The sequence below is a fragment of the Chelonia mydas genome, chromosome 1, assembly GCF_015237465.2.
Source record: "Chelonia mydas isolate rCheMyd1 chromosome 1, rCheMyd1.pri.v2, whole genome shotgun sequence".
Classification (NCBI taxonomy): domain Eukaryota; kingdom Metazoa; phylum Chordata; order Testudines; family Cheloniidae; genus Chelonia; species Chelonia mydas.
The window spans coordinates 21,478,283-21,492,231 of NC_057849.1; the positions used below are offsets into that span (position 1 = coordinate 21,478,283).

A 13,949-nucleotide genomic window follows, 5' to 3' on the forward strand; every position below is an offset into this window, starting at 1 on the left:
GGTGTTTGTCTCTGTCTGAGGGATTGGAGCAAATGTGGTTGTATCTTAGAGTTTGTCTATAGACAATGGATCGTGTGGTGTGTCCTGGATGGAAGCTGGAGGCATGTAGGTAAGTATAGCAGTCAGTAGGTTTCCGGTATAGGGTGGTGTTTATGTGACCATCGCTTATTAGCACCGTAGTGTCCAGGAAGTGGATCTCTTGTGTGGACTGGTCCAGGCTGAGGTTGGTGGTGGGATGGAAATTGTTGAAATCCTGGTGGAATTCCTCAAGGGCTTCTTTTCCATGGGTCCAGATGATGAAGATGTCATCAATGTAGCGCAAGTAGAGTAGGGGCGTTATGGGACGAGAGCTGAGCAAGCATTGTTCTAAGTCAGCCATAAAAATGTTGGCATACTGTGGGGGCATGCAGGTACCCATAGCAGTGCCACTGACTTGAAGGTATAGATTGTCCCCAAATGTGAAATAGTTGTTGGTGAGGACAAAGTCAGAAAGATCAGCCACCAGGTTTACTGTGACATTATCTGGGATACTGTTCCTGATGGCTTGTAGTCCATCTTTGTGTGGAATGTTGGTGTAGAGGGCTTCTACATCCATAGTGGCCAGGATGGTGTTTTCTGGAAGATCACGAATGGATTGTAGTTTCCTCAGGAAGTTAGTGGTGTCTCGAAGATAGCTAGGAGTTCTGGTAGTGTAGGGCCTGAGGAGAGAGTCTACAGAGCCAGACAATCCTGATATCGGGGTGCCAATGCCTGAGATGATGGGGCGTTCAGGACTTCAATGTTTATGGATTTGGGTAGCAGATAGAATACGCCTGGCTGGGATTCTAGGGGTGTGTCTGTGCAGATTTGTTCCTGTGCTTTTTCAGGGAGTTTCTTGAGCAGATGGTGTAGTTTCTTTTGGTAACCCTCAGCGGGATCAGAGGGTAATGGCCTGTAGAATGTGGTGTTAGAATGTGTCACCTGTCAAGAACCCTCTCCCTTTATTTGAACAAAATAGGGCAGGTTTTCTGGAAGAAGTTGGTTGCAGTATGTGATGGAGTATATAAACCTCACACTGGAAAAAAAAAGGGGTTAAGAAGCTGCTCTGGGCCCAGGCAGTCCCACCCCTCTGCACCTGGTACATCTTAAAAAAGGAAGCAGAGTAGCTCAGTGGCAGGCAGGCAAACAGGGGAGGTGAGGTGATCTAATCTAATCTATGCTCTGAACTGCTCGGAAGGAGCACTACAGGAGTTCTTGCTGCTTGAGCAGTGGAGACACTGATCTGACCAAGCCTGCAAAGGAGAGACTGGAGACCCCAAGACCCCGACCTAGTGGGGAAGCCCTTGCTGACTTCTGAAGATGTCCACATTAGTTTGACTCCTTACGTGTACCCCTAAAGGGGCAGGCTTAACTGTGTGACCTGGCCAGAGGGCTGAGTTGCTGAAAGAACAGACCATTGCACGGCCGACCAATAGTCAGAAAGGGGAATACCCAGGAGGAAGACAATCTGCCACAACCCAGCCTGACCGCTAGGCAGCACTGCTGGTGAATGTTCCCTTTCACAGTGTAGTTAGCATAATTAAGAAGGAAGGACACTATTACAGATGCTTTACACAGACAACTAGGGAGAAAGTCTCCATACCCAATGAGCTAACAACTCAATGAGGTAACGAGCAGGCTGGGATGAACAAGAAAAAATGGTTTGAACATGCAGTGATATTCAGCATGTGAGTTGTTAGACACTAGTATGGGTTGAAATACACACAGATCATTTTCATAAAAATATTCAAAATCATTTTAATTTCAAACTGCTTGAAATGGAACCATTTCTAGAATTTTAAGGAAATCCGTCAAAGGAAATTGATTTTTTTTTAAATTCCTAAAGTAAATTTAATCAAATTGCTATTCACATGTTGTTTACCTCAGTTTTCAGTAAATGAAAAGTTTCAACTACTATTTTAGTAACATTTTTATGATGTTTTGAATAAAATATTTTAAAAGGCACAATTTTTGTGATAAATGAAATTTTTTCAACAATGTTGGTAAATTTTCATGAAAATTTGCCTTTAAAATAACTACTATTTTTGGATGAAAAATCTTCTGCTCAACATTTTTTGACCAGCATCATCAGTTACATATGGCTTTCTTGTTGCTTTTTAATTATATTTTATCGTTTCATTGTGGAATGGCAGCTGCCACAAGAAGTGTGTTTTAGGGAGAAGAGGGTAAGGGGGTAGCAGACTAGGCCAGAGAGTGAGGGACAAATAGCAGTAGGATGGTCCAGGGGTTAGATCACAAGACTAGAATCTGGGAAACATTGATTCAATTCCCTGATTCTTCACCTGTGTGATCTTAGCCAAGTCACTTAGAGCCAGATTTACAAAGATATTTAGATGCAGAGTAGGATTTTCAAAAGTGCCTTAGTCACTTAGGAGCCTAAATCCCAATGACTTTCAATGGGAATTAGGCAATTAACTTCCTTAGGTGCTTTTGTAAGTCCCATTAGATACCAATCCTTAGGAATCTAAATATTTTTGTAAATCTGGCCCTTAGACTTTCTGCGTCAGTTCCCCATCTGTAAAATGGGAATAAGAGAACAGCCCTGCCTCACAGGGGTGTTGTAAGGATAAATACATTTAAAACTGTGGGGTGCTCCCTGTGCAGGGGATCTTAAATATCTAGACAGATATACGTGAAGGCTGAGAGAGCAGAGAAGAAGCAACCATGGAGATGGGAGCGGGGGAAGGGTATGAAAATGGAGGTTAATCACGTAACTTTCGCAAAATGCTAAGATTGGGGAGCACACTGAACATCTGTGCTCATAAAATGAGGGTGTGGCCTGGCTGGAGCCAAGAAGAGTTAACACAGGCACTGCACAATCTGCCCTCCCCAGCCATGCCTTTGCATCTACCCCTACAGTTTCATTAGCCAGCCTATTAATCAATTGGCAGAGTTGCCAGTTTGGGATGTACTGGCTTCAACACGATGGATGGTAAATGATCCTTAGGGCTAGACTAAAATCAAAATAATCTTTACTTGTCATTTTTCATATAAGAACTCCAAACAGAAAAAGCTGATTTTTTTCTTCTATTACACTGAAACACCATGGTTTCAACAAATCAAAGCGCAGGGAGCCTGTCGCGTTCCTACCTCGCAGCACTAATGTTTAAAATCCATACAAATACGTGAGCCCATTTATTCTGATCTGCTAACGCTGCAGTAGTTTCAGCTGTGAAACACTATGCAAATCCTTGCATCCTGATTCATTACTGTACTCAGGCTCACTAGACATATATTCTCACAGCTTCCCCATCTCTAGAACAGAGGTATTAATTCACCATGCAAGACTGATTTCAGAAGTTCTCAGATGTTTTTTGTTTAGTCACCCTTTGGAGATTCCTGTCCCACACATCTCCAGACCATGGAGGCAGGAATGGGGTAGGCCAGACAGCTAACATGGCAGCGCTGGAGAGAGCAGGAGGCAGGCGATGTTGGGTGCCTGCAGGGGGTGCTAAGGAAGGGGCACCCACAGTTCACTCTCCCCCTCGCCCCTATACACATTCCTGTCAGGAACAAGAAACTGGTACCCAGATGCCCCCACTTCTTACCCACTGCCAAGCCCCGTGAGACCATTTGCAGCTGCTGGGCAGGCTTACGCCTCCTCCGCTCTGCTGCTTTCTGACAGTGTGAGGCGAACCTGCAGTGACTCCTTCCCCCTCCTGCCAAGCCTGGTGGCCCCACAGAGCACATTCACAGGTGCCCCAAGGCTGCCTGCCTGACCCAAACTTGAGCAAAGCCCCTCCACGAACCTCTGCAAGATTTGCAGTCAGGTTATGACAGCAGTCTCCTGACCGCATCACCAGGCAAGGCCTGCAGGATGGAGCTGACTGAGAAGCACCTCTGCTCTATGCTGCTCGCTGCCCCACCAAAACCTCGTCACCACCCCCCAGGGAGGCATGCCCCACAGCTGGAAAACCAATAGTTTAATACATTAATATTTGTAAAGTGTTTTAAGATCCGCACTCAATTACTAATGTGGCGGCTGATTCCGAAACAGATAGAGGCAGGACTTAAATTCAGCTGAAGCCGTCCAGAGCAGAGATCCAGTAAATATTTTCAAACTCATGGGAGCCCTGGCACACCCCTCCCCAACCAACTGGGGTAAAGCTCTGAGACTTCCTGCCCCGAATGGGGGGAAGAGCGTGATGGGCTCAAAGAAAATCTCTGATAATTTAAGCCCTGGATAGAGGTCATCACAGAAGCATTATTCTATGCCAGTAACTACTGAGGGGTGCTTTCGTTTAACTTGGAAGTAACCCCAGTCAGAGCTACTGAACAATCTTGGCTTTTGGCCTCTGAGTGTATCAACAGCGATCACAGTTATTACTGAGTTAGTAGAAAGTATCTTCAAGTTACCACCTAATTAACTCATTGTACCATCTCGTCCACTCTACATCTCTTTCGAAAACTATTGTGGATTTGACCAGAAAAAGTGTGCTAGAATTAGAAGTTATGCTTTTGTCTAAAGAAAAACAAATATTTTATGTTCTAAATGTGTATTTACAGCATGGACGACATGGAAAAGAATGAAGTCTGTCTATCTCGCAAGGACTGAGTGAAAGGGAATGATTATTTTGTAAAAGACTTCTCAATCGCATTTTGGAGCTGATATTATTAGATCCTGTGCATTTGTTCATTTTCAGAGTATTATTTTTATTATCTTGGTCTTTCTTCCTCTCTTTCATTAGTTCTTCACCCATATTCACATCAAACACTCACAGCATACATTCCAAATGTCAGATCATTACTCTTTCATACTCCCAAATTCTAATAAAATATCCTTCAGGGAAACAACACTGAGTTACACGGACATTGGTAAAATCAACATATGGCTAATATTTTTATTAAAGGTTACGGTTCCTCTGGCATAAACAATATGTTTTAAATAATGAAAGACAATGTAGTTTATAACAAGTTTTTTTTAAAAAAAACAATGCAACACGAAAGTAAACATTTAGTGGAAAGTTTCACTCCTATTTTATTGATCAAGAGTTAGTACTCAGGTTCATGTATGAGGCGAATGCAAATACTATAGTAAAGGCAGCTTCAAGTGGAATCCATTGGTGAGTGTCCTTTATTGCCTCTTATTATACATAAAGGTCTGAAAGTTTCTGATCTTTACATTTTTCTTTCCTTGCCTTTTCCTCCTTGATATCAAGTCTTGGTTTTCCTGGTTATGTTGTAGATAAAAACCCAGAGATGTGTATTGAGAGTTGCTTAAATGCTTAGAAAGAAAAGGAGTACTTGTGGCACCTTAGAGACTAACCAATTTATTTGAGCGTAAGCTTTCATTAGCTACAGCTCACTTCATCGGATGCATTCAGTGGAAAATACAGTGGGGAGATTTATATACACAGAGAACATGAAACAATGGGTGTTACCATACACACAGTGTATCTTTGTGAAAAAAAGTAGCTATTTAATTATTTTAGCATAATTCTCATGTTCCTTATTATTGGAAACAGAATTGCCAAGCAACATAACAGCAAGTCTAGAGCACTACAGAACCCTTAAAAGTAGGGGACAACGAGCAATATAATACTTAAAGTGAAGACAACATAAAACTCCACACATCACAATAAAATGGGTCTGCAACATTTTGGGTGACATCCAAGAACATGGTACAAAAAAACCCAGGAGTACTTGTGGCACCTTAGAGACTAAGAAATGTATTAGAGCATAAGGTTTCGTGGGCTACAGCCCACTTCATTGGATGCATTGAATGGAACATATAGTAAGAAGATATAGATATAGATATAGATATACACACACACACATACAGAGAAGGTGGAATTTGCCATACAAACTGTCAGAGGCTAATTAATTAAGATGAGCTATTATCAGCAGGAGAAAAAAAACTTTTATAGTCATAATCAGGATGGCCCATTTAGACAGTTGACAAGAAGGTGTGAGGATACTTAACATGTGGAAATAGATTCAATATGTGTAATGACCCAGTCACTCCCAGTCTCTATTCAAACCCAAGTTAATGGTATCTACTTTGCATATTAATTCAAGCTCAGCAGTTTCTCATTGGAGTCTGTTTTTGAAGCTTTTCTGTTGCAGAATTGCCACCCTTAAGTCTTTTATTGAGTGGCCAGAGAGGTTGAAGTGTTCTCCTACCGGTTTTTGAATGTTATGATTCCTGATGTCAGATTTGTGTCCATTTATTCTTTTGTGTAGAGACTGTCCTGTTTGGCCAATGTACATGGCAGAGGGGCATTGCTGGCACATGATGGCATATATCACATTGGTAGGTGTGCAGGTGAACGAGCCCCTGATGGTGTGGCTAATGTGATTAGGTCCTAGGATGGTGTCACTTGAATAAAGAGTTGGCATCGGGCTTTGTTGCCAGGATAGGTTTCCTGGGTTACTGTTTGTGTTGTGTGGTGCGTGCTTGCTGGCGAGTATTTGCTTCAGGTTGCGAGGCTGTCTGTAACCGAGAACTGGTCTGTCTCCCAAATTCTGTGAGAGTGAGGGATCATTTTCCAGGATAGGTTGTAGATCTTTGATGATGCTCTGGAGAGGTTTTAGTTGGGGGCTGAAGGTGACGGCTAGCGGCGTTCTGTTATTTTCTTTGTTGGGCCTGTCCTGTAGTACTGGGTACTCTTCTGCCTCTGTCAATCTGTTTTTTCACTTAAGCAGGTGGGTATTGTAGTTTTAAGAATGCTTGATAGAGATCTTGTAGGTGTTTGTCTCTGTCTGAGGGATTGGAGCAAATGTGGTTGTATCTTGGAGTTTGTCTATAGACAATGGATCATGTGGTGTGTCCTGGATGGATGCTGGAGGCATGTAGGTAAGTATAGCGGTCAGTAGGTTTCCGGTATAGGGTGGTGTTTATGTGACCATCGCTTATTAGCACAGTAGTGTCCAGGAAATGGACCGCTTGTGTGGATTGGTCTAGGCTGAGGTTGATGGTAGGATGGAAATTGTTGAAATCCTGGTGGAATTCCTCAAGGGCTTCTTTTCCATGGGTCCAGATGATGAAGATGTCATCAATGTAGCGCAAGTAGAGTAGGGGCATTATGGGACGAGAGCTGAGGAAGCGTTGTTCTAAGTCAGCCATAAAAATGTTGGCATACTGTGGGGCCATGCGGGTACCCATAGCAATGCCGCTGACTTGAAGGTATAGATTGTCCCCAAATGTGAAATAGTTGTGGTTGAGGACAAAGTCACAAAGGTCAGCCATCAGGTTTGCCATGACATTATTGGGGGATACTGTTCCTGACGGCTTGTAGTCCATCTTTGTGTGGAAAGTTGGTGTAGAGGGCTTCTACATCCATAGTGGCCAGGATGGTGTTTTCTGGAAGTTCAGCAATGGTACAAACATCAAGGTGCTGAGTTTTCTCATAGTGTGGATTTGCATACCTATGTCTTTACTGGTACCTACCCACAAATGATCCCTAGGTGTTTGAGTCATTTTCACGAGAAAACCTTAGGAAGACTGTGAACTTGTAGGAATAGCATTTTACATCTGAAAATACCAATTATCTACTACTGCAATTCCAATTACAAAATTATAGGTGCTTGGGCAGGTATAAACATCATCAAAGTTATTATTTATTTGTTTTACCATAACACCTAGGATCTTTAGTCCTGGTCCAGTACTATAGTCCAGTACAGCCTACACTGTACAAACAAAATATGGACCGGTTTCAGAGTAGCAGCCGTGTTAGTCTGTATTCGCAAAAAGAAAAGGAGTACTTGTGGCACCTTAGAGACTAACCAATTTATTTGAGCATAAGCTTTCGTGAGCTACAGCTCACTTCATCAGATGCATGAAGTAAGCTGTAGATCACGAAAGCTTATGCTCAAATAAATTGGTTAAAATATGGACCCTGCACCAAAGAGACAACAGATACATGCAGACAGACTGGAAGGGGGAGGGGTTACAAGGAAACAATAAGACAATATTGGTCAGCATCACCCGAAGATTTGGATTTAAATTTATATGAAGGGCCTCCTAGAGGAAGAGATTAAATATTTTTATGTTTTGGTCAACAAATATCTTAACTGAAAGAAAACATAGCTCATGTATCTGAATGATAAAACTGGTATTAAAAGAATTAATCTTAAAGCTTCTGAAATCTGCTTATAGCAAAACTGCCACAACTCCTACCACCTCCTGAACACCGGTGGTATCAAATTCCTCAAAATTCCTTTCATGTTCCACAGTAATTGTTACAAGAAAAGTTCATTCCCTGTCAGGCACATGCATTTAATCACCCTCCGAGAATACACTGCCATAAACAGTTTGAGAGAGTAAGCATCATTTGCAACATTTTCTTTTTTTACAGTGACAATAAGGAAGCTATAAAAAGAAGCTAGCTGTGTTTCAGGGCAAATGTGCTTTAGAGGGATATTATCACATCTCCTGGAGATTTCTTTCCCTCTATCAATCATTGTCATGATGGGTAAAAAGACAAAGTCTGCTTCTGGTCAGCTCATTAGTTCTTATTGCCCTGAGAAATACTTCTGATATAAAAAAAGAAAAGACAAGAAAAGTGTTCCTGTGCACTTTGGGTCTGATCCAAAGCCCACTGGAGCCTTCCCATTGATTCCAAAAGCATCAGATCAGACCTTTACAAGTGTTACAGCTCAATGAAACAAAAGTAATAGAAATATACTTTTATTAAGGTTTTGGGTATGACCAAATTCTCTGTAAAAATCAGGAGGTAGTACAAAAAATCAGTGTGGACATGTAACAACATACTGTCGAGCAGGGGGACAAAGGCATTTTGGAATAAACAGTTTCTTTAATAAACTACTCACACATGTAAGTATTTGAAGAATTTGGGCCCTAAATTGTTTTTTCCTTACTACTTTTTCCAGCATCTTACACAGTAGGGTCCTGATCGTTTGGGGGGGGGGGGGGGGGGGACACTCTACATGCTATAAAAGGCCAGAATTTATACTAAGTTACAAATGGCCAACAAGAAATAGCGACAGTGTTGGTGTTTAAACTTTGTAATGTTGCATTAGGCACAAAGGCTCTAATTCATCAAGTCACATAAAAACATGCCTATTAACAAGGGCACTACTCACAAACTTAAAGTGAGGCATGTGCTTAAGTAACTTCTTGAATTAGAGCCAAAATGGGAGAATCTTTAGGCATGTCCTTTATCATCAGTCATTATCCGACATGATCTTCACTTTCTGCCAAGAGCCCTCAACGTCCCCCCGCCTGGCCCCACAGCCCAACCCCCTGACCCAGCCTGGAGCACCCTCATTCACCCCAAATCCCTCATCCCTGGCCCCACACCAGAGCCCATAACCCCTCCCACATCCCAACCCCCTGCCTCAGCCCAGAGTCCCCTCCCATACTCTGAACCCCTCAGCTCCACCCCCCAGCCTGGAGCCCCCTCCTGCACCCTGAACGCCTCATTTCTTGCCCCACCCCGGAGCCCGCACCCTTACCCCAACTCCCTGAGCCCGCCTGGTGAAAATGAGCGAGTGAGTGAGGGTGGGGAGAGCGAGCGACAGAGGGAGGGCGGGATGGAGTGAGTGGGGGCGAGGCCTCGGAGGAAGGGTGTGGCAGAGAGCGGTGCAAAGGTGTTCGGTTTTGTACAAATAGAGTTGGCAACCCTAGCTCAAGTGGAGCAGAGGAGGCAGGTAACAAAGAGTGAGTGAGGCTAGGAGGGAGTCTGGGGAGGTAGCAAACTGTGAGGGGGAAATTTTTTGCCCAGACAGTTAACATTTGCCACACCTAAAAGCAGCTGAAAAGAGGGTCTATAATGGGAAGTATTGGGCAATCTTAATAATAGGCCGTGCTATGAGCCCTACCTATAATTAATATTCATAGACAATGAAGAATTTCTAAACTGTTGCCCATTTAAGGTTTGGGGATTTATTTGTTTTGTTGGGCTTTGTTTATAATTACCGAGTTCATTAACAGTTGCTTTTCTAACATGAATGATAGTTTGATGTTAAAATGTACCTATCGAGTCACAGATGTCTGAACAAAGTTCATATATTACAGAGTTATAACTACAATTAATGTATAGGTCCTTGCTGTAAGTAGATGCGTCAAAAAGTCCTGCTACTATGCTGGCACTGAATTTCAGATGAATTCAGATTTGAATGACATTTTGTAATTTTGAATAAGCAACTGCAAAAATAAAACAAGCAAAGACATTATATAGCTGCATGCTATATGCTATTAGGATTTCCATTCAAGTGCAAGAAATACAAACGATGGTGTATTAAAAAGTTGGATAACGCTACCATTTGGAAAGGTGAAATGAAGAACTGTAAAAACTTTGCAAAATTTTACCACAAAGTAATTCTGGCCCCTTTGCTCTCCTGTAATAAGTACTCTGGAATTACAGCATAACTGCAAGACAACTTTAGGTTTCTGAACTAGTCCCAGTGTGACCAACACGTTTTTTAACTGAACAAATAAAATGTCCAAGAGGGTCAAGTTTTGAACTCCTCTGGGATTATACAGCCCTTATTTTCCAAAGTGGAAAAAAGTGGATCAGAAATAGGACATTAACTAATAAGTTAGGACAAAACCAGAACAATCCTTCAGTGTAGCCACTTTGAAATTTGCGTGTATTTTCTTTACTTGCACGCATTGCACAATGTATTTTGGTTTTATTATTTTGTGTTTTTGTGTTCTGCACTCTCCTTCATTATAGTTTGGTTCTGCATATTGAGCTGAAAGAATGTGTTGCCACTGCTCATTTTTAAATATTCCCTGTAGAGTTGCGTGTGAGGATATTGTTTGCGTGGGTGGATATAGCGTGCAGGTACCAGCTTTGTACCCAAAATTGATTCCAGTCTGAGAGACTTATTCAGCATCCGATGAAGTGCGCTGTAGCTCATGAAAGCTTATGCTCAAATAAATTGGTTAGTCTCTAAGGTGCCACAAGTACTCCTTTTCTTTTTGCGAATACAGACTAACACGGCTGTTACTCTGAAACAGTAAGAACTGACTTTGTAAGTAGTTAGATCCTGGAAAAATGCATTTGTTGTGGTAAAGTTCTTTCTGGAATCTGAGCCTATCACCACTGTTGTTTGTTAACAACACACAGTAACCTCTGAAAAGCTCTTCACAAAAGGGTAAGGATAAACACCGAGCATTAGTCTATTTTAAAAAAATAAAATGACATTCCTATTAGTTAAAAGTTAAACTAGTATTACGTATCTGACAGCAATGCCCAGCACATGCCAAGTGCTATACAAAAACTCCCTAAAATGCTTCCAATCTAAAAAAAGACATACAGATAAACAGATGAAGGGTTGAGACAAGGTGTTCCCCCTCCATCTGATACTAGAAATTCAGACACAGACTTCTCTTATATAGCTGGAAATTTCTTCAAAAAAAAAAAAAAAATTCCAAATCAAAACAAAAAACTCTTGGTATTAGTAATATTTGGCGATCTACAAATAAAACAGGTTTTACAGCTGCACTGGGAAAAGGGAAAGTCACAATAAATCCACAATATTTTTCAAAAGAAAGTTAGTTTTGATTTGTTAAAACTTTGTTGCATAGAAAAATTAGGTATGTGAATTACTACTTTGCACTGTATGTCACCGGACTTTATTGCCTTCCCTAATTTCTGCAACTGGGAAAGAATTAAACCACACAATCCATTTAATATTTTTAAAAAATAAATACAATATATTTAAAGAAACATTCTGTGCAGACCTTTGACTAATGTTTTGTGTATCTGATAAGCAGTGAAGAGAATTTTACGGGCGGGGGGGAATCAAGATAGACCAAGCTGTAAGTTCAACTGTTTACAAAAAGAGGAAACAAAATGTTATACTTACATAGGGAATTGTGTCCAAGGTGTCTGTGTTGACTATTATAGGGGCGGGACTAGCCTGAGAGAAAAAGAAAGGGGGGGAAACAAATTTAAATACTTTAAACTATTGAATATTAAAAACCACAGTAACATGAAATTCAGAGCTAGCACCCCTACCTCCCAGTGAATTCACAAGGAACAATGATGTGAGCCTTGGGTATCACTGAATTCATTGGTATTTGAGGTCAGTAGGAGGTACTCAGTATCTTGCAGGATTGTACCCAAAGAGCCTGATCTAAAGTACACTAAGTCAATAGGAATCTTTCCATTAAAGTCAATGGTCTTTGGATTAGGATCTAACTGCACAAGAAGTAAACATCTACTGGTTACTATTGTATGAAATAGGGAGTTTGGGGGTCTCAGGGATCTATGTAAACATGAGTTTATTTGTTTCAACTCCCATTGTGTACACACTCCAAGTCTTACATCTGAGCAAAATTAATTTAATGTTAATGACAGAACCCAGAACCAGGCAAGTTTCAAGCAGTTTCAAGTCTCACTCGAAGCACTGAGCACATCTCTACCATCAAGTACCTTTCTTTAGCCTAGCATTTCACAGCCCAAGAAGCAGCCACCCTACGCCTCCCAAGTCAAAAAAAAAAAAGGGGGTATTGATGCAGTAATTCAAGTGCCTTCCTGTAACCACACTGTTTCTAACCTTTCAATTTCATGATGTAAGAGAATAACTTCCATCTAAAGAGAAATTATAGGTTATATGCAACCAGATTTAACATTTGCTAAAATTATTTCCTGTTATACAATTGTCCAATCACAGGGAATACACTGAGAACAAGACACACATATTTTGGTACTCTAAAGTAGGTGCAATTCAGCTGATGACCTGTCTTCATCTATTACAGTATTGTACGATTTGATATTAAAAACCACATTCTAAATTTCTGAAACTAGGCATTCTCTGTGCCTACCTTTCATGCAGTTATCCTCACTGGTGCTCAGTAGCTTTAGTTAACTTAAACGAATATATACAAGTTTCAGAATCTTTTTCATTTAGATTGTTATAATTTCAGTTATAGGCCATGCAGGAAACATTTATAATGTGTAACTGCTGCATTTAAAAATACAGACCTTCCATATCTACCTGCAACTTCACTTTAGCTTTCATGAATGTTCAACTCAATACTGAGTATCAATTCTTTTGTCTATATTATAAATAGAAAAAAAAGATGGTTTTCGAGATAATACTGCTGTTTCTGTCAGCCTTTACATTTCATTGAAATCCTGGTTTTACTTCTCCATATTGATTAACCTTAACATCAGATAGTCAGGGCAAAATAAATCTAGCATAGTTCCCTCAGCTCTTTTATTATTTACAATCTCCAGAATTTAAATGCCTTGTCATTCCCTAATCAAGCAATATTTGTTAAGCTACTGGAATCAATCAGCAGCCCATATTTTTCTCATCACTTTCCCACTCTTGCAGGTAACTCAGGCCCTAATTACAAAAAAATCCAGCAATGTATTCATTTTTCAGACAGTACTTTTAAGAAGTTTCTCAGCAGGAAAACAATGCAAGTGATGAAGAAGCGTAGGGACATTATAAAATAAGATTAGTTAAAGACTTGTAATTTCTTTGGAGAACGCCTCAACTGCTCCGTAATCATGCAACCTGAAATGACAATGGAACATGTCCATCAATAAAGAACTTGCTTGGCCCTGTTTTAGGAACTCAGACTTCTATTGACAGGTGAACAAAATGTTCAAAGATAAGGTATGCCTGCACAATGCAAAACAAATACTTTCCAGATAAGTCAAGAGCCTGATATCTGAGAGCATTTTAGGTGAAAGGAATCCTGGAATTTTCCATGGGTGGCAAGTGATAAGTGATAGATCTAAAACCAAAAGACTCCAAAGTCGGGGGATGATTTCTTTGTTGGGGTCTGTTCCTCTTCTTATTTTTCACTCCAAGTTGCAGGTCCAATGGGTATCAAGCCACCTGGGTCTCAAAACATGGGGATTCTTGTGTTTTGATAATGTACCCTTAGCTATCTGGGACATGGTCCTGCCTGCTCATTGCACACTTCCTTCACTGAAACTGCTATTAGGAGGAGGAGAACTTTACCTTTCAAAATGACCGTG

At 40.9% G+C, this 13,949-nt stretch overlaps 1 protein-coding gene across 11 annotated transcripts in view; it reads right to left on the bottom strand.

Annotated features, from left to right (window-relative positions):
* DLG2 (discs large MAGUK scaffold protein 2) overlaps positions 1 to 13,949 on the bottom strand; it is a 1,449,547-nt gene that overhangs the window by 542,816 nt on the left and 892,782 nt on the right. For all 11 annotated transcript variants that reach the window (XM_043528333.1, XM_043528345.1, XM_043528361.1 and 8 more), the window contains one exon: positions 11,818 to 11,871. In XM_043528333.1, coding sequence (XP_043384268.1) covers positions 11,818 to 11,871 — 54 coding nt within the window. The remainder of the gene's footprint in view (positions 1 to 11,817; positions 11,872 to 13,949) is intronic.